This window comes from Triturus cristatus, chromosome 3_1 (assembly GCF_964204655.1).
Source record: "Triturus cristatus chromosome 3_1, aTriCri1.1, whole genome shotgun sequence".
Taxonomy (NCBI): domain Eukaryota; kingdom Metazoa; phylum Chordata; class Amphibia; order Caudata; family Salamandridae; genus Triturus; species Triturus cristatus.
The window spans coordinates 123,683,260-123,704,312 of record NC_140583.1 but is presented as its reverse complement, the minus strand read 5'-3'; the positions used below and the strand labels follow the sequence as shown (position 1 = coordinate 123,704,312).

At 45.8% G+C, this 21,053-nt stretch overlaps 1 protein-coding gene across 18 annotated transcripts in view; it reads right to left on the bottom strand.

Moving 5' to 3' along the window:
- PPFIA1 (PPFI scaffold protein A1) overlaps positions 1-21,053 on the bottom strand; it is a 775,827-nt gene that overhangs the window by 369,911 nt on the left and 384,863 nt on the right. For all 18 annotated transcript variants that reach the window (XM_085643557.1, XM_085643540.1, XM_085643545.1 and 15 more), the window contains exons 11-12: positions 2,519-2,650; positions 1,044-1,106 (exon numbers count right to left, since the gene is read on the bottom strand). In XM_085643557.1, coding sequence (XP_085499683.1) covers positions 1,044-1,106; positions 2,519-2,650 — 195 coding nt within the window. The remainder of the gene's footprint in view (positions 1-1,043; positions 1,107-2,518; positions 2,651-21,053) is intronic.

Here is a 21,053-nt window from a genome sequence, read left to right as displayed (position 1 = left end):
GTAACCGGAGTCTCTTTCGGTATGGGCGCGGGAGGGGGTAGAGTACTCACAACCCTCTGCGCCGGTGTGATCTCCTCCACGTCGGAGTCGTCGGCTTCGGAAGCGCTGAAGACGTCGTCCTCCTGTTCGTTGTGCTGCTGTCCCGAAGCTCCTGTGTCTTCTCCGAAGATGTCAGGTGGAGCCGAGGTCGATGAGTGCGCCATGGTGCGTCGAGCTCGTCCATCCCGAATGGTCTTTTTCGATCGAAAAGACTTGCAGGCGGGGCAGTCTCGGGCCTCGTGTTCAGGAGAGAGGCAGAGGTTGTACAACTGATGGAGATCGGTGTGGGGAAATTTAGACCCACATTTTGGGCACTTCTTGAAGGGAGTCCTTTCTATCGGCCGAGACCGGAGTCGAGATAGGCCCGAAGTCCGCTGCCGATGCCTGGAATCGAGGAAGTGCCGAAGAGAGAGATGAAGAAGCCGATTTTCGTCTGAAGAATCTCGATGGACGAGGATTTTTCGTCGAAGGTCGAACTGGAAAGGTTCGAAGCCGGAGCACGAAGTATTACATCCGAGCTCGATGGCGGAAAAAAACAATCTGAGGATGGAGCCGAAGCCCATGCGCAGTACGGACCGAAGGAGTCATCATCGAACTCGTGACTTCCAAAGACTGTCCAAGAAGAAAAACAAACTGCAAACATCCGGGCCCAACACCAGATGGCCATCTATGCACAGTGTATAATCTGCAGCTCATATGCCTCGACCCTTGCATTTACAAAATCACTTAATTATTGTAAATAGACAGTATTAAACTAAAGGGTTGCTGAAAACCACCACATCACTATAATAGCACACAAATACAAGTCAAATAGAAGGCTTGAAGAGGCCCAAGAAAAACAGTGAGACTTCTGTGCTGAGAATAAGTTCTCTGAACAGTTAAGGACTACTGCTAATAAATGCCATATTTACTGGCACTAAACCAGAATTAGACACCTGCAGAAAAACTAGTCTTTAAAAACAATATGAAATCTTTCACATGACCAACATCAACAAGCAACATACCTTTTCATGTTGAGTTTCCTCGATTAATTTCTTTGCATGTTCAACTTCTCGTATAAGAGCATTCTAAAATAATGTAATTTAGACATTCAAATTAGAAACTTAAGGACATCACAGCAAAAACTTCAGTCATTCTGCAGAAGATACATCTGTTCTCCACAGAATTAAATGATAGTTAACTGAAAGTTGGGACTTGATAGAACATATTACTACATTTTAATCTTTCACGCGTTACCTTTTCTATAGGGTCTGTTTATGCACATTGGAATGGGCTATGCAAAAAGCTACATAAGAAAGCCAAATCTCACAATCATATGATCAAGCAACATTTTCTATTTTCCCTCCCTTATATGAAATAGGCATTATTGTTGTGACTTTGATAGCATGTGTCCTAAACAGCATGTTATCATCTGATAATTACCCAACAAAAACGGCAAGAAAAACAAAAATCAAAAGCAGCAGGTTGTTTGTCATTAGATGTCTTTAATCCAATATTCACTATAGTCAAAGCAAGCACATCAATTTGGGGAGTCTTCCGTCATGCAATTACTTCTGAAACTATCACTTTCTGCCTTAATAAACCACACTACCAACATGACATCCATACACCCTCAGCTCACTAAAAGACTCCAAGTGTATCCTACTTTTCAATATTGCACTTCCTAGTTCTTGACTGAAGGGCTCTCTACTTTTCCATTATTCAGTAAAGATCTGATTTAACTCTAAAAAGGCATACAAAACAATATATACTTATGGTCAAATTGGCACGCAAATTCATATTGGAATTATTTTTCCAACTACAAGTTCATATGAACATCAGGTAGTCAAGAGTAATAAAGGATCAGCTGTTATCTAATAAAATAAGCATTACTGCCATACTGTACGATGTCATGCTGAAACGATCGGTTAGTCCCAGCTTTCCATCCAACAGCACTTTGCTTTTTGTAAACTTCTAAGTCACTTAACCTATTATATGTTTAGCACTATTAAACATAAGATTGTGGTTATAGACATACCTAGCTAAAGATGTTCCACATGCCCGAAACTTGACTGCAGGATAACATAGCTTACTTTAATTTATTATCATATCGTTTAACAGTGGTGGAACTCTGGCTAGCAGTGCATAGCGAAAAATTGTTTTCTCGTAGCCCTATACAAACTCAATAGATATTCATCCGCTTTTCAACAATCAAGTATCCATTCTGAAGCAGGTGTAAGATAATATTAGCTAAGCTATGAAAAGGAATTTAAAATACTGGGTTCTGGGAATAGAAAATAAGGGGACGAGGGCTCTTCCAGGAACAAGTACAACACAAAAGCAAACAAACTATGAAACAGTTTACTAACCGAAAGAAAATTGAACTCTGGTTAGCTATGCTCTTTTTTAGTTACTTTCAAATTGTTCACCAATTTACATGCACCTCAGGGAATGAAAATATTTACATTGAGATCCCAGTATAATATCAATTATAATATACCTTATCTTCCAGGGAAGCCATTCTTTCCTTAAGGTGAAGTTGTAGCCTCTCATTAGATTCAGATAGCAGCTTGTCAACGGTGTCTGATAAACGTTTGTTATGCTCTTCATTCATTTTTTCTCTTTGTCTAGCCTGCAGAATTAATTTACGAAAATACACTTATTTAAAATCAATACAGGAAAAAAATGATTTTACCTTCAATGCCTTTTGAGCTTGGGCAATTATGAGGCAAAGACGGGAATTTAAAAGATAAGCCATAAAAACAATTATGCTCAATAAAACAAAACTGGTATGACCAAAGATGTGCCCTCGAAACTGTAAATTGTACAGACACTACATTTTGTAGGTTAATATGTTGCAAATTCTTAAAACTAGAGATCACTGGTGAACAAACTTTATAATCTAAAAAGAAAAGGCTAAACGAGCCAAGTATCCTTTTTGAATTTAAAATTCACAGTAGATGGTAGAGACAGTTGTGTTACAGGGAAGAGGACAGAACAAAGGTGTGATTGTAAAGTCATAAAAATAACTTCGTGTAGTAAGCGACAGAATAACAAGCTCTGATCAGCATCTTTAAATGGAACATCACAACAAGTTATTAACCTACAGTAATGCTTTATTCAGTAGAGACTATCTAGCTGTTGATTCCTTACCGTAGAAAATTCCTCAGGTATACTGGATCTGAATGTTTTTGAGCTGTACCCCTGCTCACTGGTAGGTGACATAGTTAGTCAACACAGCAGTGGGTAGTCTGCGCTGGAAATGATATGGGTAGTACCTATATAGGCGCCACCCCAACTGCAGATTTTTTTATGGCTTTCCACGCCAGGACCGTAGAGCCACAATGAGAACTGACCACTGTTGTGAAATACTAGGACCTGAAAAGGCTGTCCCTTACACAACAATCAGCTCACAAAGTGGTGAGCATTGGAGGACTAGTCAGTAATCTGCTACTTGATAGAGCCTGTACCACATAAGGCGTTACCAAAGGTAAGTAACTTGTTCATCTGACAGACTACTAGGTGCAGATCCCTTAAAATAGATACCCAAGCAACTAATCCCAGGGGTGAATCTGCAAAGGAAATTTAAATCACAAAGTCCTGTAGGACCGAACGGGCGAAGTACGGGCAGCGATGGACCGGACTGTCCCAGCAGTACTGTTTGGTAAACGTGTGCAAGGATGTCCACCTTGCGGCCTGACAAATGGCCAAGAGAGGGGTTCCACAGGATAATGGTGGTCACAGCCTTGGATCAGGCGCCATGAGCATGCAAATACTCAAGGGTTTGCTTATAGGCCAATGCGTATCAAATGTTGATGCAGAGTATTATCCATCTTGAGATGGTTGGTTTATGCACAGCATTCGCTTCCTTTGCTTCTACTGACCCCAAGAAGAGTTGATCATTCACCCGGAACTCTTTTGTGCAATGAAAGTAGAACTACTACGCTCTTTTTGGGTCCAGACAGTGGAGTCTCTCCTCCTCTTTGGAAGGGTGAGGTGAAGCAGAGGAAGGCAAGGTGATGTACTGGCCTACAATGAAGGGAGTTACAACTTTCGTCAGGAAGGAGGACCAACTTGTCTGTTAGATGGTGGTGTAGGAAGGGTGCACCTACAGTAACTGCAATTAGCTGACCCTCCTGGCCGATGTTAATGCCACTAGAAAGGCAGTTTTGATGGTCAATTGCCTAAATGGGCAATTGTGCAGAGGCACAAAGGATGCACATATTAAGAAGGTTAGAAAAATATTTAGATCCCACTTGGGCATGCTGAATGAGTAAACATGTGCTAAAAAGCCTTTAAGAAAGCTAGCCACAACAGGTGACTTGAATAAAGAAGGTTAGTTAGTTCAACTGCAAAACTGCCGAAAGGGATAATCGATAAACTTCAACTATACCCTGCTGGGCCAACAATACAGCAAACCAAAGATTCTTAGAGAGCTGCAGTAAGAGGGTCGATGTTAGGATCATACCATGCAACAAACTTATCTCGTCAGGCGCATACTGACTTGGAGGGACGACCTGGCTGCCAGAAGAGCATCACAGACTTTGGTAAGAAGCTGTCAACTGTCACCGCTCAATCTCCACACATGGAGGTAGACGGTGCGCAGGTTCAGGTGCAGGACCCTTCCATATTGCTGAGACAGCATGATCGGGGATCAATAGTCATGCGCACCACCTCTGGACACTATACTCTGTGTCCATGTGTCCAATCTGAAGCCACAATAAAAACGAGGGCCCAGTCGTTCCTGCTCTTCTTGAGAACTCTAGGTAGGAAAGGCATACAGGATGCCAGAGCTCCACTCAAGACTAAAAGTGCCTCTAAGCGAGAGTCGCCTTGGAGACTCAAAGCTTGCAGAACTGCGGACATTGCAAGTTCTCGGCGGTGGTGAACAGACCCAACCAAAGCTCTCCCCACTGCTAAAAGGAGAATTGCACCACCACCGGGTGAAGAAGCCATTCATGATCTGCTAGGCATCTTCAGCTAAGTTTGTCTGCTCTGGCGTTCAGAGAACCTGCCAGCTGTTACCACCAGGGAAATGCCCCAGCTTTCCAGCCATGTGCAGGGACGTAAAGCCTCTTGACAAAGGGTTCGCGACCCCACCCCATACTGTTTGTTGCAGTACCACATGGCGGTGGTTTTGTCATGAACATCTGCACTAGCCTTACCTTGGAGAGTATAAAGGCTTGCAATGCAAGTCGGATTGCTCCAAGCACCAGCATGTTGATGTGGAGCCCGGATGCTGCCAGATACCAGTCCTCTGAACCCCATCCCTACCAGATGGCCACGCAATCAGCTCTGATTAGGGAAGGGAGAGAGATCTGCCATTCACCCAATTGCGGCTAGTCTGTCACCACTGCAGATTATTTTGTAGTTCCATCTGAGATCTGGACCATGTCAGAGATTTCCCTGATGCAGAACCTACATATGCCAATGGGCATGAGTTACAAGAAGGATGCAGAAAAACCATAAGGCCCAACAACCTCAGGTTCAGTCGCATAGAAATCCAGGATGGAGGCTGAAACCTTTGGTAACAGCTTCTTCAACAGCCAATCATCGAGGTATGGAAAAACTGGAACCCCTTACCTCCGCAGATTGCCGGCAACCATCGCCATCACTTTTGTGCACACCTGACGCTGCGAAGGCCGAAGGGGAGCATGGCAAACTGAAAGTGCTTTTGGCCCACCATGAACCCTAACCTGTATGTCTAACACTACCAATCCAGTCTTCCGGGGTCCGGGGCAGACAGAACTTGCGCAAGTGTGTGCATTTTTAATTTCTCCTTTTTCAGGAAGACTGAGAAGGTGCAGGTTTAGGATAGAACAAAGTAATCTTTCCCTCTTAGCCACAAGAAAGTAGCGGTAGTAGCTACCATGGGTTACGTCTGATGCCTGCACCCTCTCTTTGGCTCACTTGGCCAATGGAGCCAGCAATTCCTTAAGTAGCAAGGAGAGGTGGTCCTACATCAACTTGTTGTAAGTGTGTTTCATGGGTGGTGGGCTGGCTACAAAGAGGAGGGAGTAGCCGCTTTGGACGATTTGCAAAACCCAATGTGCCAATGCTACAGACCGTCGGTGGTGCAGGTGATGGTTTGTATTTGTATCGACATTTATAAAGCGCGCTGTAACCCCACGGGCATCCTGGCGCTAAGATACTAGTAAGATGCTTGTGGGGATTATGCTCTAGGAAGGAGCCAGGTCTTGACTTTCTCTCGAAACGACAGTAGGTCCTGCCTTTGCCTCAACTCCAAAGGAAGGCTGTTCCAAAGGTGGGCCAGCTGCCACGCCAAACGCTCGCCACCCCCCCCTATTGTAGATCTCTTTATCCTCGGGATCTTGACCAGGTTGGCTGAAGAGGATCGTAAGCTGCGTGCCAGTGAATACCACCCGAAGATCCTCTGCAGAGGTTTAGGTCCAAGTCTATTTAGTGCTTTAAAGACAATGCACAAAGACTTGAACATTATCTTGTCTCTCCCAACCCCCTCCACTGGATGAAAAGGATGGTCACGAGACAAACTAACGGGGTTTGGAGGCTGGGGGATAGGGGAGCTCAGGAGGTTTAGAAGGGTTGTGGTAGACTGGCCCGACCTCTACCTGTCCCACATGGGCTATGGAAACCGCATCCTCGGCCACAAAAGGCTAGGAAGCCTATCGTTCATGATGGCTGGGATAGCATGAACGCAAGGGGCCCAAAGAGAAGCCCAACGACATTGCCGTAGCCCTGCTGTCATTAAAGCGGTCCAGCACAGACTCAGTCCTCTCCCCAAAAAGACAAGAGACAAAGGGCATGTCCATAAGCGAGGCTTGGAAATCCCCTGAAAAGTCAGTGGTTCTCAGCAAGGCGTAGAGTCGCAAGTCTATTGCAAAAAAAATTGCTCTACCCAGAGTCGGTTGTGTCTAGTCCACATCATATGGTGAACTTTGCTGTATCTCTACAGTCAGCAATAGCTTGGGAGAGTGAGTATGGTTTGGGCTTCCTCTGAGACTATAGGTAGCACTTTCACTACCGAATCCCACATTGTTTGGGAATATCTCCCCGAAGGCACATGGTGTGCACCGACCGCAGTGCAAGGCTGGCAGAAGCAGGTATGTGGAATTCCTATAGCCCGACGCCCAGGACATATTGTTTGGGGTCAAGGGCAACCAGTTTTCATGTGCATTTTGTCCTTGGGACAAGTAGGCCCAACCCCCACCAGAACAAACCCTTTGTCTGCCAGTTTGCAGTACCACATTATGGATCGGGAAAGGGCACTGTCTGCAGTTAAGGTAATATTTTTGCCCATATGTTAATGCTGTTCAAACTTGTATTTATGGTTCATTAATTGAAAGCCTTTATTATTAGGGTGAGCGTGCTAAGTTAATGTTGTAAGCTCCGACTGCACTTGTAACAGTGGTTCCAGAATACAAAATGTGTACACGTTTTCAAAGTTTAGCAATGTGAGGCTATGTATAATGCTCTCTGATTTGATGCAAATATTTTCTGAAGCTTGAAAGCAAGATCAATGATCCTTTACTTTCAAAATAAAAAATGCAAGAAGGAAAATAACGTTTTGCCAAACTACTGTAAAATTCCAGGTACCATTTCTTTGCAGCATCATTTAGTAACATGTGTTGATGAATGCTAGTAGTTTCCAAAAATATTCATAATGGAAAATCAGTGTAACCAGTTTCAAGATTATGGGAAACAAAAATAAACAAGCATTAGCAAAGCCAGTAGGTCTGAAATTGGTGGTTCGCCTTTTAGTTTTGTCAATGTGTGACTTGTTTTGGCATGGTTTTTGTAAAACCTTATTAGTGTGGGAGGTGCTGGGCCCTTGCCATTATAACAAACATTGACAAAAGCGAAAATTGTTTTTTGGTCTCAAAAAGCACGCACTGCCAAAGTAGTAACTGGCACTGAACAAAACTACTTTGTGTGCAGATATTCTCCTTGTGAAAGAGCAGAATGCTGTTGTCACTCACAGTAAAGCCAGCCGATACAGAGAGAGAGACAAAACTTTAATATAAACACAAAAGGTCACAGTCAAAGCCAGAACAAATTAAGGGCCAATTATTAAAGAAAGTCTCAAAAGTGCACTCATGGTATATGTTCTTGCATTAAGTGCGGCTATACAGCCTTCATGAATTCCCAATAATTTACAGAAGTAGGACCAGAAATAATAGTCCTAGAAAATATTTGTGAACTGCATTTTATAATGAGCAAAAATGCATGTGTAGGTTTGCTCATCTGAGCGTTTGCAAGTTCACTCTTCCTCCAACCACTTTTTAACCCAACTCTGGGAGAAGGTTTATGTCTGCCATTGTCGGGAGTAAATTTCCAACATTTCTCAGTATGGGAAAAGATTAGAGTAGAGTTGTTGAAAACCCTTAAAACATGCAAGTTAGTAGGTTTGCACAGACTCAGAAGGCCTTTCTAACACTGGGACTTTTGCTTACCACTATCTTCAGCCCCAGTATGTAGATTTGCGGAAACTTGTCAACATAAAGGGATTGCAAGTATTCAAACACTACTATGGGGTGAGCCTTGGCATAATCAGAAAAGCTATATCAGAGCTCTTATATATAATATTGATGCCATAATTTGTCGCTGCACTACATGGCACCAAAGGGGCAAGTGGATTCTGTTACAGAACATGTAGATTTAAGAAGCAACCTGTCCTATGGACAAGTTGATATTTTATTAAATTCCACACCACTGAGAAGAGAATTTTTTTTTGCCAAAGGTATCCAGCCTATTGGATTCCCTGTCTGATGGAGTGGTAACTAATTGTAGAAAAGTGTCCTTTTTAGTCATGGTGACCCCCACTTTTTGCCACAGGTACTGATGTTTTTTTGACTTATGTGCACTGGGCCATGAGTACTAAGGGCTGTAGAATTTATTATGCCACCCTAAAGAGCCCCCATACAAATTGCATGCAGGCTGCCATTTTAGACTGCATGCCATGTTTGTAGCAAGCTGGCTCTGTATATACTATCCCAAAGTAAGGGATAGGGTGCATAGTCCAGTGGATAGCCAAATGCTTAGAGGTAAAAATAGATAATACCTTACTCTCCATTTGTGGTAGTGTGGGCGAGCAGTAAAACTTTATCAGAGTGTAGTGTTGAGCATTTATTGTGCACAAGCAGGCAAGAAATGATGCCACACACTCAAAGACTGAACGCAGACCAATTGTTTGTATCAAAAATATTTCTTTGTTGTATAATTATTTATAGAACCAAGCAAGACTTGGCACAAGTAAATATGGTTGTACTTTTCAAGACAGATTGTTAAAAAGTAAGCCGGATGAATATTGACTTTTCTTACAGGTTTCCAAAAATGTTCAAATACAGTTGTAATTACCTTTGCATTATTTTTGATTACTTTTCAGGGTTTCTCTCAGGTTTACTTTTTCTACTCAGTGTGATATGCCTAGATATCACACTGGGTCATTTCCTAGATAAAAGGTAAGTAACCCAGTTTTTGGAAACACACAGTTTAAGGTTTTCATACAATTTTCAACTCCACACAGAACCTTTTCCACAGAACAGGCAATGCAGTTCTATGGAAGAAAATCAGGTTATCAGTTTAAAGATGAGTAATCGACGCCCAATGTTATCCAATGGGGGATAGGAGGCTCAGTTTGGTGGCTGCATACGGGCACACCACTTGGATCTGAGAGCAAAGCTCCTAGAGTTTAGCTCAGGGCAAAAGGGGATATAATTTAGCACACAAGGTGCTGAGGGGGGGGGGGGGGGGGGTAATTCAACAGCTGGGCAGGTAAGTAGGTGGCCTCGGGGACGTAAGTGCACCTCAGGTCCTCTTCTCCAGGGCGCAAGGCAGGCAGATGCAGGGGTGCCTTTTGAGTTCTGATTTACAGAGTTGAGTTTGCGGGGTGAGGGGAGGTCTCCATGAAGAGGGTGCAGGTGACGTCGGAGAGTACTGAAGGGGTCAACTCACAGTACACTCAGACTCTGGCGCGCTGGGGGACCTTGCTGGGACTAGTGGGCCACTCTGACTAGGGCCGTAGGCATCGGGTGCAGTGGTGGTTCCAGGCATCGGGTTTCTTTGTCCTCAGCAGGCTCGGAGTCTTTCTTTGGGGATTCTTATGAACAGGAGAGCCAGTCTTTGTTGAAGGCAGTCAGTCCACCCAGGGGTTCGGGAGGTCGCTGGCTGCAGGCCAAGGAGACTTCTGGCACAGGATCTCTGGACATTGCACACGGGCCAGTAGGGCTGCGGCCAAGTCAGTTCTCTGCAGTCTCCTCTGCTAGGCGTCTTTCACCTTTATTCTTCGTAGGTTGAGGGAATCTGCCTTCTTGGTTCAGGCTGCCCCCTAAATTCTGTATTTAGGGGGCATTTTAGGGGTCTCGAGGTCAGTAGCCAATGGGCTACTGACCTTAGGGAGACTACAACCTCGGTGTTCTCACCCCATGTGGGGGAGTGGGCACAATCCCTAATCCTGATTGGGAGTGCCTGGATGGTCCTGAAGAGTGGGCTTCACCTCGCCTCCCCCACCTACGTGGTGGGGTTGGCAGAGGTGGGTGCACCTTGTGGGCTGTTCTAATCTTTCCAGTCGGTCTTTCCGCCAAAAAGGGGGTGAGACAGGAGTGGGTGCCCACAGGATAGCAGGAGAGGCTGGTAGTCGTGTTACAAAGGGAACGCCGACTGTAGAGACAGCGAACCGTTATACAAAGCAGTGCCCGTCCCGTCAAGGAATAAAGTGACCTGCTACGCCAGTTATCGAATTATTGTTTTTGTCTGGACCGACGAAGGATTGCAAACACGTTCGAGTTGCACTTTTTTGGGACCGCCTAGGAATATTCAAAGCTATTCATTAGCTATCGGTTTGACGTATAATATACGATTTTAATTATTAAGACTACATCCTCAAGTCATTTATGTAGTCTTTTAAAGGATCATTCAACATATGAATTTAACGTCCTGAAGATGGTCTAACAGATGTCTTCACTACCTAGACTTAAACGTCTACAATTGCACCTACTTTCTTTGTGAATTATTCTCCATAGGATTTTTTTTTTCTGTTTAAATCAGTTACAATTTCCTTGTGTATATATTGGTACATATAGTAACAATGAGATGTTTATAACAATGAATTATTCTTGAATCTGTTACTATGTGTGGATGTATATTTATGTAATAGTTTTTTGTACCCTCTAAAAATGGTCTTCATTATAAATCTATGTTCTTAAAGGTTTACACCCATGTAGAATAATCTGTGCTGGATTTGTTCAAATTGAAATAATTTAGTTTAATTTATGGAATAGCTTGATATAAGTTACTGGATAGACCTTCCAACCATTGATTGTTTATGAATGCTTGATTACGCGCAAGGAAGAAAATCCCTTGGAGGCACCTTTACCTGCAATTATACTGATTGCCCAAGTCTCCAAGGGTATTATGGGTCTCCCCACTCCTTCATTCACTAGTGTTACAAAGGCAGCAAGTTGCAGCTCCCCTGCCACAAATGACTCTTCCAGACCTGGGGGAGGTGTGAACACCCCTGCCCAGGAAAGTTTTGTTTTTTAACCCTGGGAGCAAAGATTCCCACCCCGGGGTCCAGAACCATGTCTGATGGTGGCAGGCTGGTGTTTTACCAGTCAGGGAACCCCACCAGATGCTGGTCGTTTTTCAGGGGGCATCTCTAAGATGCCCTCTGAGTGCATTGTATATTAAATCCCACACGGGCATCAGTGTGGGTTAATTATGCGGAGAGGTTTGCGACCAAACTCCCAAGAATTCAGTAAAACCATTATGGTGCTCTGGAGTTCGTAATAAAAAACTTCCAGACCATATACTCTTTATGGCTTTACTGCACTTACAATGTCTAAAAATGGACTTTGACACTGTAGGATACATTGCTCATGCAACTCACCAGTAGTATAGTGCACCCAGCTAGAGGGGTGACCTACCTATACCATAGGCAGTGGGTTGCAGGCATGGCACACAAGTATGTATGCCATGTCGACTCTTCATTTTTCTCTGCACCAAAACACGCAGCCTGCAATGGCAGTGGGTGTGTGTTAAGGTACAGGATCTCTAAGGGTGGCATAATATGTGATGCAGCCCTTAGAGGCCTTCCTTGGTCACAGTACCCATGGTACCGTTTATAAGGGAGTTACATGTGGCCAGAGGGGAGCCAATTGTTAGCACCAATGTACAGTTTTGGGAAAGAACACAGGCCCTAGGAACCTGATTGGCAGGGATCCAGGGCACATCAAGTGAAAGTGCTACAAAAATCTAGCAAAACGTGGGGGGTTACCGCAATAGAAACTCAGCTTTCTACAATGGTGCAAACCATGAGTGAAAAAATAATATGGCACACTCACTCTGTGCCAAGCCAAAGTCACCACCCCTATCCCTATAGCAGGCCTGGTGCCCTAAGGCAGGGTGCATTATATAATATGTCAGGGCATATCTGCACCAGCGGTTATGCCCTTGTGCTGTCTAGTTCAATTACTAGATGGTGCAAGTGAAGCAGGAAGCCATATTAAGTATATGTACTAGGCACTGGTCATTATCAGTTTACCAACAACATGATGGCTTTACTTAAACCTATGGTTTTTGGTATCAAAAAACGTGTCTTAATAAATCTGTACTCTGCCAGTACTAGATTTATTATGACATGCACCCAAAGGGCACCTTTAAAAGTGCTCCCGGAAAAACCTACCAGCATCTAGTGCGCTGGTTGACTGGTATTGTCCATCTTGCCACCACAGGCACGTTTGAGCCGCTGCAGGTGACAGGCCATGCTCTGAGGCAATAAACAATGCCTGCTTTGATGGAAGGTGTTCACACCTCCTCCAGCAGAGTGGCTAGTGATCTGGCATATCAAGGCCAGGGGCTTCAAAGCCCCTGCCACCTTTGATATCCTGGCTTCCCCCTGGTCTGCCCTGAACTTCCTCGACCCTGCAACATCTCCCTTGAAGTGGAGGAGCCACTGACACGAGCAGGCATAGACTACAGCTGCCCTGTACACAGTTCTGTTGACCTCCTGGCCCACTGAGGGAGCTGCACCCCAGAAAGAGGTCTTCAAGCTTCAGGAGGTCAGATCCATCTCCCTGCCAAGTATGGAGCGGCCAGGGCTCCCAGGAGCCGCACTTCACCAATACCAGAGAGAGCAAAGCCAGATGCAAGCACCAAGACTTGTTTGTGTTCAGTCGGTACACCACAGCCCCCAAAACTTAACAGCACGTTGACACCAAGAACCGTCAAGAGTCTAGCTCATTGACCTGCTGGACCACTACACTCAAGCTCCCCAGTCCGGCACAATGTCCCTGTAGCCCTGAGACCATCAAAAGCTGAGCTCCCCCCCCCCCCCCATTGGGTTCTGACGGACTGGTCCCCTAGTACTCCTTTGCAGCCTTTTTCTTACAGGTACTTTTCCCATTGACTTTAACGGGTAGTGTTCGAGGCTACCACCACAAAGCACAAAAAGGGTTTGACAAAAGTCGAGAAAAAGCCAGTTAAAAAACTATTGAGGGTATCTCTGACCGGATCAGCGCTATCTGGCACAGGAGGGAAAGAACAGACGTCAGCACGCCGGGGTTGCACTTCCATAAGTACTGCAAACATCATTTCCGGAGTTGACGACGCAGACACAAAGTTCAACTGTACTTGCAGGGGACACCATTAAGGGTTGAATGGTCCGTGTAGATACAACTTCAGCATCTTTTACTGAGGAATGGGCAAAAATCTTCACTTGGCAGGGCTCCAGTTTCCAATAGATGCTAATGGGAGAGGGACAATCGGGAATGGGGACAGATATGTTTCCCGCTTTGCAAGATGTAAACTTCTCTACTTGTAACTCATTCTGTCCCTATTTGGATAAAAGGCTGGGCTGACATTGCAAACCCATCACCTGCTATTTGTAGCACTCGGTGGGAAATCTAAACCATATAAAAGGCAGCTGCCCATGTAAGGGAGAATTTACATTACATACTTCACCCTTTTTGCTCGTAATTGTTTTTTTCCCAGAAATGGCAGGACTTTGATCATTTTCTATGATGAATTCCATGGACTGTTCTCAGCACAGCCTAGTGCATGATATATTCCAGCATTCAATATTTACAACACCCACGTCTAGGCAGAGGTCATCAGACAATCCATAGGAAGTTTATGCCAGTTTTGTGTTTTTTCCTCTGATGAGTGTTTGTCCGAAACACTGAAGGCATGTCATTTTTATTTACAATGTGGGTGGCATAGCTGCAAGAAAGTGCTTTCTTGTTCTTGTTGCTGCATAGGTGTGAAAAGGTCGCCCCAGGCTGAGACTCAGTACAAGCAAGCTCTAAGTGTATTCACATATTGACAAGGATCATTTTAGATAAATAGCAGAATGGAATGTTCCCCAGAGAAAGACAAAGGAAAGAGCAACACTACGCAAAATCCTTAAAAACAGAAAAGCATTGTAGTTTTCATCAAAGTATGCACAAATCTCAGTGGCACACTGCAACACATCACACAAAGCTGTTGGATAACTAAGATGTGTAGCAGCAACTAGCACAACCGTTCTATTAAAAGCAGACAAATCACACTATGCATCAAGAAATTAAGTGAAATGGGTGTCCTGAAACTCCTGCTTCCAAAAGCTACAAGGAATAATCCAGATGGTCCTACGGCATATCTATCTCTACAATATTTAATTCTACAAAGAAGACACTAACTTGTCAACTGCACACTTGTCATGAATGACTTATTGCAGACAGTGACAAATATGTTTTTGGCAGTGTTCAAAGTCAATTTGACACTAATTAATGCAAACAATGTTGTAACCAACCTAAAACTGAAGGAGAGGTGATGCTTCTTAGATGGCAACTTCAAATGCTTATGGAGCAAGTGTTCAACTCAAGGATGTGTTGCATATGCATTGTAAAGGAAATTTATATATTACTATATACATTATTCCTTAGGTGTCTGACCCATAGGACACTGGCCTAGGTTTCAATGGCACCGTAGGAAGTAATCAGCCATTGAAAAGCCATAGTTTTCCGGTACTGAGAATATGTGAGGGTGAGGGATTGAAGGGCAGGGAGTACATTACATCATCAAGGTCTTTCAAAGAATGTTCACCTATTAATACCTAGATAATATAGTACAACAAAATGTACAACAAAGGGTTTGAAGACCAGTGAGATTTCTTCTAAAATATGGTTGGTGATTAGATATTGGCTCAGAATGACTTAATGTGTAGTGGTAACTGATTTATTGGATTTATATAGGTAACACCACATCACAGGGTCTCTTGGTGCTGGTCTTAAACAGGTTGTCTTATAAAAGGTAAATTCCAAGTTAATTCTCAGGTGCCTAGAGTTGACTGCAGACACAAAGATTAGGGCTTGTGATTTTTTTTAAAGCAAGAATATTGGTCTAAGCCTAAAAAAAAAACCTGATGGAAACAGCTACCCATTAGCTTCCTGTCAGAAACTGGGTTATTAATTTTGGAGAGGGTGACCCTACCAAATAAAAAATCTGGTTAGGCCAAACACAATTTGCAGAGAATGTTGGTGGAAACTCTGGTAGCTGTGATACAAGTAGCAGAGGAACCCAGAAAAGGAATATGCTACTTACCAGTATGCATCTGTTCTTGGCATGTAGAGCTGCAGAGTTGTACACTTAGCATAGATCGCCATCTGGTGTTGGGCCCGGAAGTTTGCAGTTTGTTTTTCTTCTTGGACAGTCTTTGGAAGTCACGAGTTTGGTGACTCCTACTTCGGTCCGTACTGCGCATGGGCTTCGGCTCCATCCTCAGATTGTTTTTCGCCAACAGGGAAATGATGGAGCTTGGTAATCACAGTGAGAAACCCATGTGTGTAGTATCTAAATAAGATGTACTGGAACGGATACAGGTAGCCGGGGAGGCGGGTGGGCGTGTACAACTCTGCAGCTCTACATGCCAAGAACAGATGCATACTGGTAAGTAGCATATTCCGTTCGAGGCATATGAGCTGCAGATTGTACACTTAGCATAGATTATATAGCAGTACCCAACCCTAGCGGCGACCACCGGTATCCGTTGCAGTGGTTTGAAATAGTGTCTTTAGTACAGCCTGGCCCACTCTAGCTTGCTGCTTGGAATGCACATCTACACAGTAATGTTTTGTGAAGGTGTGCGGTGTAGACCATGTGGCTGCTTTGCAGATGTCATCTAAGGGTATATTCCCTAGAAAGGCCATAGAAGCCCCTAACTTTCTTGTAGAATGGGCTTTAGGCGGAACAGATAATGTTCTTTTAGCCTTTTGGTAGCAAATCTGTATGCATTTTACAATCCACCTAGCTATCCCTGATTTAGAAATGGGGTTGCCTTTATGTGGTGGAGAGAAGGAGACGAACAATTGTTTAGTCTTCCTGAAGGGTTGCGTTCTTTGTATGTAGTATAGCAAGGCCCTTTTTACATCGAGTGTGTGTAAGGCTCTTTCTGCAACAGATTGAGGTTGCGAGAAGAAGACAGGTAATTCCACCGATTGATTGAGATGAAAGGGGGAAATGACCTTGGGCAGGAACTTCGGATTTGTGCGAAGTATGACCTTGCTGTGATGTATTTGTATGAAGGGTTCTTGTATAGTGAACGCTTGTATTTCACCAACCCTTCTAAGGGAAGTGATAGCTACGAGAAAAGCTGTTTTCCAGGTGAGAAACTGTAGCTCGCATTTATGCATTGGTTCGAAGGGCGGACCCATTAGTCGTGTAAGAACTAAATTTAGGTTCCATACAGGGGAAGGTGGTGCCCTGGGAGGAATTACTCGTTTAAGGCCTTCCATGAAGGCTTTAATAGCGGGCACTCTGAAGAGAGATAAATGCTGTCTGTTTTGTAGATAAGCAGCGATGGCTGCTAGGTGTAGGCGTATGGATGAATATGCCAGGTTACACCTGTGAAGATGGAGCAGATAGCATATGATGTGCTGTATGGATGCATCTAAAGGGTTGATTGTATTGTTACGGCAGTAAATAACAAATCTTTTCCACTTTGCGGCATAACATGCTCTAGTGGTAGGACGTCTGGCTTCCATGATGATGTTCATGCAATCAGGGGGAAGGTTAAGGTATCCGAATTCTAGGATTTCAGGAGCCAGATCGCCAGGTTGAGCTGAGCTGGGTCCGGGTGCCTGATTTCTCCATGGTTCTGGGTTAGGAGGCATGGGGATAGGTGCAGTTTTTGATGTGGTACCACTGAGTTGTAGTTGCGTGGTGTACCACGGCTGCCTGGCCCACGTCGGAGCTACCAGAATGAGTGTGAGGGAGTGCTGTTGTAGCTTCCTGACCACTAATGGAATTAGTGGGAGAGGTGGAAAGGCGTATGCAAATTTGCCTGACCAGTTCATCCATATCGCATTGCCCTTGGACAATGGGTGTGGGTATCTGGCGGCGAAGCTTGGGCATTTTTTGTTTTCGTGGGTGGCGAAGAGGTCTATCTGAGGATGCCCCCACTGTTGGAAGAATGGTTGAAGAACTGCGGATGCAGTTCCCATTCGTGTAGTTGTTGCGTTTGTCTGCTGAGCAGATCTGCCATGGTGTTTTGTACGCCTGGAACGTGTTGTGCCAGGAGAAAGATGTTTTGGGGAATTGCCCATCTCCATATGCTCTGGGCTAAGCGGGAGAGCTGGGGAGAGTGTGTCCCCCCCTGTTTTTGGATATAATACATTGCAGTCATGTTGTCTGTGCGAATGAGGACTGCTTTGCCAGAAATCTGTTTTTGGAAAGATTTTAGGGCTAGAAAGATCGCCAAGAGCTCCAGATGGTTGATGTGGAGCAATTTTTGCTGTGGCGTCCATAGACCTTGCATTGTGAGGTGTAGGAGGTGCGCTCCCCAGCCGGAGAGCGATGCGTCCGCTGTTAGAATCACCTGAGGAACCGGGTCCAGGAACGGCCGCCCTTTTGAAAGGTTTGTGGTGTTCCACCACTGCAGAGAGTGATGTGTGCGGCCGTCCACCAACACCAGATCCGTCAGCTGACCCTGGGCCTGGTTCCACTGTTGTGCTAGGCACTCTTGAAGTGGACGCATGTGTAGTCTTGCATGGGGCACTATAAAGATGCAAGACGCCATCATTCCTATGAGCTTCATGAACACTCTTGCTGGAAGAGAGTGTTGGGGAAGGAATGTTTTGCGTAAGGCTTGAATGCTTGTGATTCTGGCTGTGTTTGGATAGGCAATACCTTTGGAGGTGTCTATAGTGGCCCCGAGGTATTGCTTTGTGTGAGATGGTATGAGGTGGGACTTTTGGTAGTTCACCGTGAAGCCTAGCTGGTGGAGCAGTTGGATGGTGCTGTTTGTATGCTGCACGCATTGATGGTAAGACGCGGCTTTTATCAGCCAGTCGTCTAAGTAAGGGAAGACGTGAATGTGTTGACGTCTGAGGTGTGCTGCTACTACCGCTAGGCATTTGGTAAACACCCGTGGTGCGGTGGTGACCCCGAAGGGGAGAACCGTGAATTGGTAATGTTGCCCGTCCACCACGAACCTGAGGTATTTCCTGTGAGAGGGGTGTATTGGAATGTGAAAGTATGCGTCTTTCAGATCCAATGTTGTGAGAAAATCTCCCTGACAGAGGAGCGGGAGGACTTGTTGTAGGGTGACCATATGGAAATGGTCTGAATGTATGTAGGCATTTAGAGGCCGGAGGTCCAGAATGGGCCTGAGGGTCCCGTCTTTCTTTGTTATTAGGAAATATAGGGAGTAAACCCCTAGATTTTGCTGATTGATGGGGACCTGCTCTATAGCGTGTTTTTGGAGGAGGGGGAGTACCTCCTGTTTGAGCAGTGTGGAATGTTCTTGAGACATTGGGCGGTGCCTTGGTGGGATATTGGGTGGGGTAGATGTTAGCTCGAGACAGTACCCTGACCGAATGATTTGGGTCACCCATTTGTCCGATGTTATGGACTCCCATGCGTGGATAAAGTTTTGCAGTCTGCCCCCGACCGGAGTGGAATGGTCTGGGGGGAGCGGAGGGAAGTCATTGTGTGGGCGGGGTGGCAGAACGGGTGTTGTTAGTTTTGCCCCTGCCCTTATTGTTGTTGCCTCTGTAACCACCCCTTTGGTTGCCCTTTGAAAAGGTATTTTGAGGAGGGGATTTGTAGGAGGTAGAGGTGCTATCGGTGGAGAAGCCTCTGCCACGAAAGGAGGAGCGTCGAAAGGAACGTTTAGACGCTTGTGTTTGGAGTGCCCCCATAGACTTTTCTGTGTCTGTGTCCTTTTTCATCTTTTCCAACGCTTCGTCAACCTTGGGCCCAAAGAGCGTTTGTTGGTCAAAGGGGTGATTGAGTATGGACGCCTGGACTTCAGGCTTAAACCCTGAGATCCTGAGCCAGGCATGGCGACGAAGCAGGACACTGGTATTTATGGCTCTAGAAGCAGTGTCGGCTGCATCGAGGGCACACTTAATGGAGGTGTTTGTAATGAGTTTACCCTCCTGTATTAGCTCATGAGCCCTACGCTTGTGTTTCTCGGGGAGGTGCTGCATAAGAGCCTCAAGTTCATCGTAGTGTGCTCTGTCATAGCGCGCAAGTAGCGCTTGTGTGTTTGCAATGCGCCACATGTTTGCAGCTTGAGAGGCGGTGCGCTTGCCAGAAGCGTCTAGGAGTTTGGATTCCTTGTCTGGCGGTGGGGCTTCTCCTGAGGACTGGGAGTTAGCCCGCTTTCTAGCTGTAGAGACACCTAGGGAATCTAAGGGAGCAGGGCCCTTAATGTATGCAGGGTCTGTGGGTGCCGCCTTATACTTTTTCTCTATTCTAGGGTTTAGTACCCTGGCCCTGACAGGGTCTTTGAACACCTCTGCGGCATGCTTGGTGACACCCTTAAGCATGGGTAAGATAGAGGTGGATTTGTCCTGTATGTCGAATGTATCCAGTAAGAAGTCGTCTTCCACTGGTTCAGTGTGCATGTCCACCCCATGGTAGTGTGCTGCTCTCTGCACTAAATGATGGAACCCTAAGGAGTCCTCTGGAGGAGACGGCCTGGATGGGTATAGGTCGTCCTGAGGAATATCGGGTACATCAGGGTTATTGTAATCCTCCCACGGGTCTGGGGTCCCTGGTGGAGTAGGATCCATTGGGGCGTCCGCCGGGTAATTGTCCGGGTCCCCGTCGTCCGGATCTGGGGACGGGGCCGGAGAGTAGTGAGGTAAAGGTGGCGGAGACCTGGGAGGGGGAGGGGGTGGAGGAGGTAGGGGAGGTGGTAGTGGGGAGGGCACTCTGAGGGGAGAAGTAGCAGAGTCCTTCCGTTTGGGTGGTGGAGGAGGAGCCGGAGTATCAAGGCGTCTTTTCTTGATAATTAAAGTCAATAGTCCAGTCTTTGGATCTTTGGACAGAGTCTTTTGTAGAGGGTCTGGTGTAAACAGAGCCAGTGGCGTCGAATCGTCCGTCGGCACCGGTGATTTCGGAACCGAGGACTTCGATGGTTTGTGTGCGCCATGCTTTTTTGGGGCCTCCGGTTTTTTCGGCGTCGAAGGAGTTTTCGGCGCCGGAGCGTCGGTGCCGACAGATTTATGTTTGTGTTTGGTCGGCACCGAGAGTCCAGGCTTCGGCACCGGTGGCTTCGGAGTCGAGCTGGATATTGCTTTCTTCGGTGCCGGATGCTGTTTTTCGGCACCGGGCGTCGGCTGGCTCGATCCCGAGCTGCCGTGAGACTTTGGATGCTTCGACACCGAGCCCGAAGGTGGGGTGATCGAAGCTTTGGTCTTGGTTTTGCCCAGGCCGGCAGGCGAGGGAGTAACCTGAGTCTCTTTGGTTTTGGGCGCGGGGGTGGGAGGGGGCACAGTACTCACGGCCCGCTGCGCCGGTGTGATGTCCTCCACGTCGGAGTCGTCGGCCTCGGAAGCGCTGACGACGTCTTCTTCCTGCTCGGTGTGTGTTTGCCCCGAAGCTTCGGCGCCGTCTCCGAAGATGTCCGGTGGAGCTGCAGACGATGAGTGCGCCATGGTGCGTCGAGCTTTTCGATCCCGGATGGTTTTCTTTGATCGAAAAGACTTACAGGCGGGGCAGTCTCTGGCCTCGTGTTCTGGAGAGAGGCAAAGATTACACACCTGATGGAGGTCGGTGTGGGGAAATTTAGA